This window comes from Plasmodium reichenowi, chromosome 8 (genome assembly GCF_001601855.1).
Source record: "Plasmodium reichenowi strain SY57 chromosome 8, whole genome shotgun sequence".
Lineage (NCBI taxonomy): Eukaryota > Apicomplexa > Aconoidasida > Haemosporida > Plasmodiidae > Plasmodium > Plasmodium reichenowi.
The window spans coordinates 532896-535225 of record NC_033653.1 but is presented as its reverse complement, the minus strand read 5'-3'; the positions used below and the strand labels follow the sequence as shown (position 1 = coordinate 535225).

Below are 2330 nucleotides of genomic sequence, written 5' to 3'. Positions count from 1 at the left end.
TCTAGTATGGTTTTAATATTAATATCATTACCTTTTTTTAGTTTATTAAAATATTCAATACACGCCTTGACATCACATTCTTTTTGTTTTTCCATATCCAAATGGTTTTGATTTTTAGAAATATGATGCTTAGAAGAAGAATCATGGGTCGTATTATTGAATATCATAGCTTTTTTTTTAACATTAGCATTTTCTACAAGTCCTCCTATACGGTCATAATAATTATCTTGTTTATTTGACTTATAATCATTTGAAGAATGTAATTTATTATCTTTATTCCATGATCCTTGTGGATTATTTGTATAATAATTTTGTTTATAATTATTATAATCTTGATTCATCATCATCATCATATTATTATTATTATTATTGTACATACCTTTGTTATTATCCTTCATGTACATATTTCTATTTTCATTCATTTTTATATAATTATTATTACCTTTTTGTATATAATTATTATTTATGTTGTTATAATTATTCGTTGGATTCCTAATATATTCATTATTAAAAGGTTCATTGGAGTTATAATTATTATAATTATTATAATTATTATAACTATTATGATTGTTATTATTACCCGTTTTAATAAATTTTTTTCTATTATCATCTTGAATAAATCTTCCATCAGGTACATACCCATGGGAAGGTTCGTTAGAAAAATATTTACGTTGACTACTATTATTATTAATATTATTATTATTATTATTAATATTATTATTATTATTATTATTATTGTTATTATTGTTGTTGTTACTATTAGTATTATATATGTATTCTTCATCTAATCTTTCTCCATATAAATAATTATTAAAATTATCATTATTAAAAAAATCATTAGGATGAAATATAAAATCTTCGTTCTGTTGTTTCTCTTCATTATTCATTTGTTGACTAGTATTATCATTTATACTTGTGATACTATTAATACGGTATCTATTATATATACTATTATTTTCTGTATTTATACTTCGGACACTATCCTTTCTACTGTATCTATAATCACTATGAATTTCTTTTTCTCCGATGGATGATATAACACTTGTTAATGTATCATCCTTTGGAAGTTTAACACATGTAAACATATTGGAAAGGCTAAATAGGTTAATTATTTTTTTCCCCATATTATTTTTATTCTTTTTACTTGTATAATTATGTTTATTTTTATTTGAACTATTATATTTAAAATAATAATTATTATTATTGTTATATTTTATTTTATTCTTTTTTTTTTTTTTTTGTTCTCTTTTATGTTTTTCCTTATCATCTTTGTAATTAAATTTGGTGTCATATTTTGTTTCATCTATATTAATATGAGTACTATTTATATTAAAAGGTGTATACTTGGAATAATTAAGAGAATTACATAAATAACAACGAATATAGATACATTCTATATTGGTTATGTTTCTATTATTACACTGGTAGCATATAACTATAATAACTTTTCTTCCTAATTTATCATGAGGTACTACAGAATTTATTATTTTACATTTAGGGCACCTTATAAAATTACAATTATTTTCACATTCAAAAAATGATAAACATTTATAACATCTAATGGGTTTATATGATATGTTCATATAAGATATACATAAATTTTCTAACCCTGCTACTGAATCCAGAATACCATCTGGATTCAATAAATAAAATGTTTTACAATCATTATCCAGTACATTACTCGAGGATTCACAGCATAACATATTAGTATCCTCCTCTTTAAAACGGACTATATCCATATATATATATATATAAATATATACTATTATAAAAAACAATTAATTATATATTTAATTATTATTTAAAAGTAGTTATATAAAATATTTCGTTATACATCATAAATTAAATATATATATATATATATATATATATATATATATTATGGAATATAAATATTCTTATAATTTCAAAATAAAAGGTTATTTTATTAATCTTTTATTAAAATATATAATATTTATATAATTTGTATTCATATTTTCTATTAAATATATAACATACTACAAAAAAGAATAAATACTTAGGATAATAAAATATAATAATAAATAAAAAAAATAAAAATAAAAAAAAAGAGAAAAGCAAAAAAAACAAAGCGATTCTGTATTTAAAAAAAGAAGATATAAATCATCAAACAATGGTAGAATATTTTCAAAATAAAAAGGCAAAAATATTTTTACAAAAAATGTTTATATAAAAGTTATAAATATTAAAAATAATAAATATAAATATCATACTTATATAAAATTTTTTTTCTAAATGGTATTTATTTAAAAAACAAATTTCAACAAGAATTTTAGAAATTTTATTTATAAATAATATTATATATAATTTAT

At 18.7% G+C, this 2330-nt stretch overlaps 1 protein-coding gene across 1 annotated transcript in view; it reads right to left on the bottom strand.

Moving 5' to 3' along the window:
* PRSY57_0813900 (hypothetical protein) overlaps nt 1-1739 on the bottom strand; it is a gene marked incomplete at both ends in the record, with an annotated part of 2184 nt that extends 445 nt beyond the window's left edge. Inside the window, one exon of the mRNA XM_012907078.2 lies at nt 1-1739. This exon is cut by the window's left edge and continues 445 nt beyond it. Within this exon, the coding sequence (XP_012762532.2) occupies nt 1-1739 (1739 nt within the window).
* Between the last annotated feature and the right edge of the window lie 591 nt (nt 1740-2330).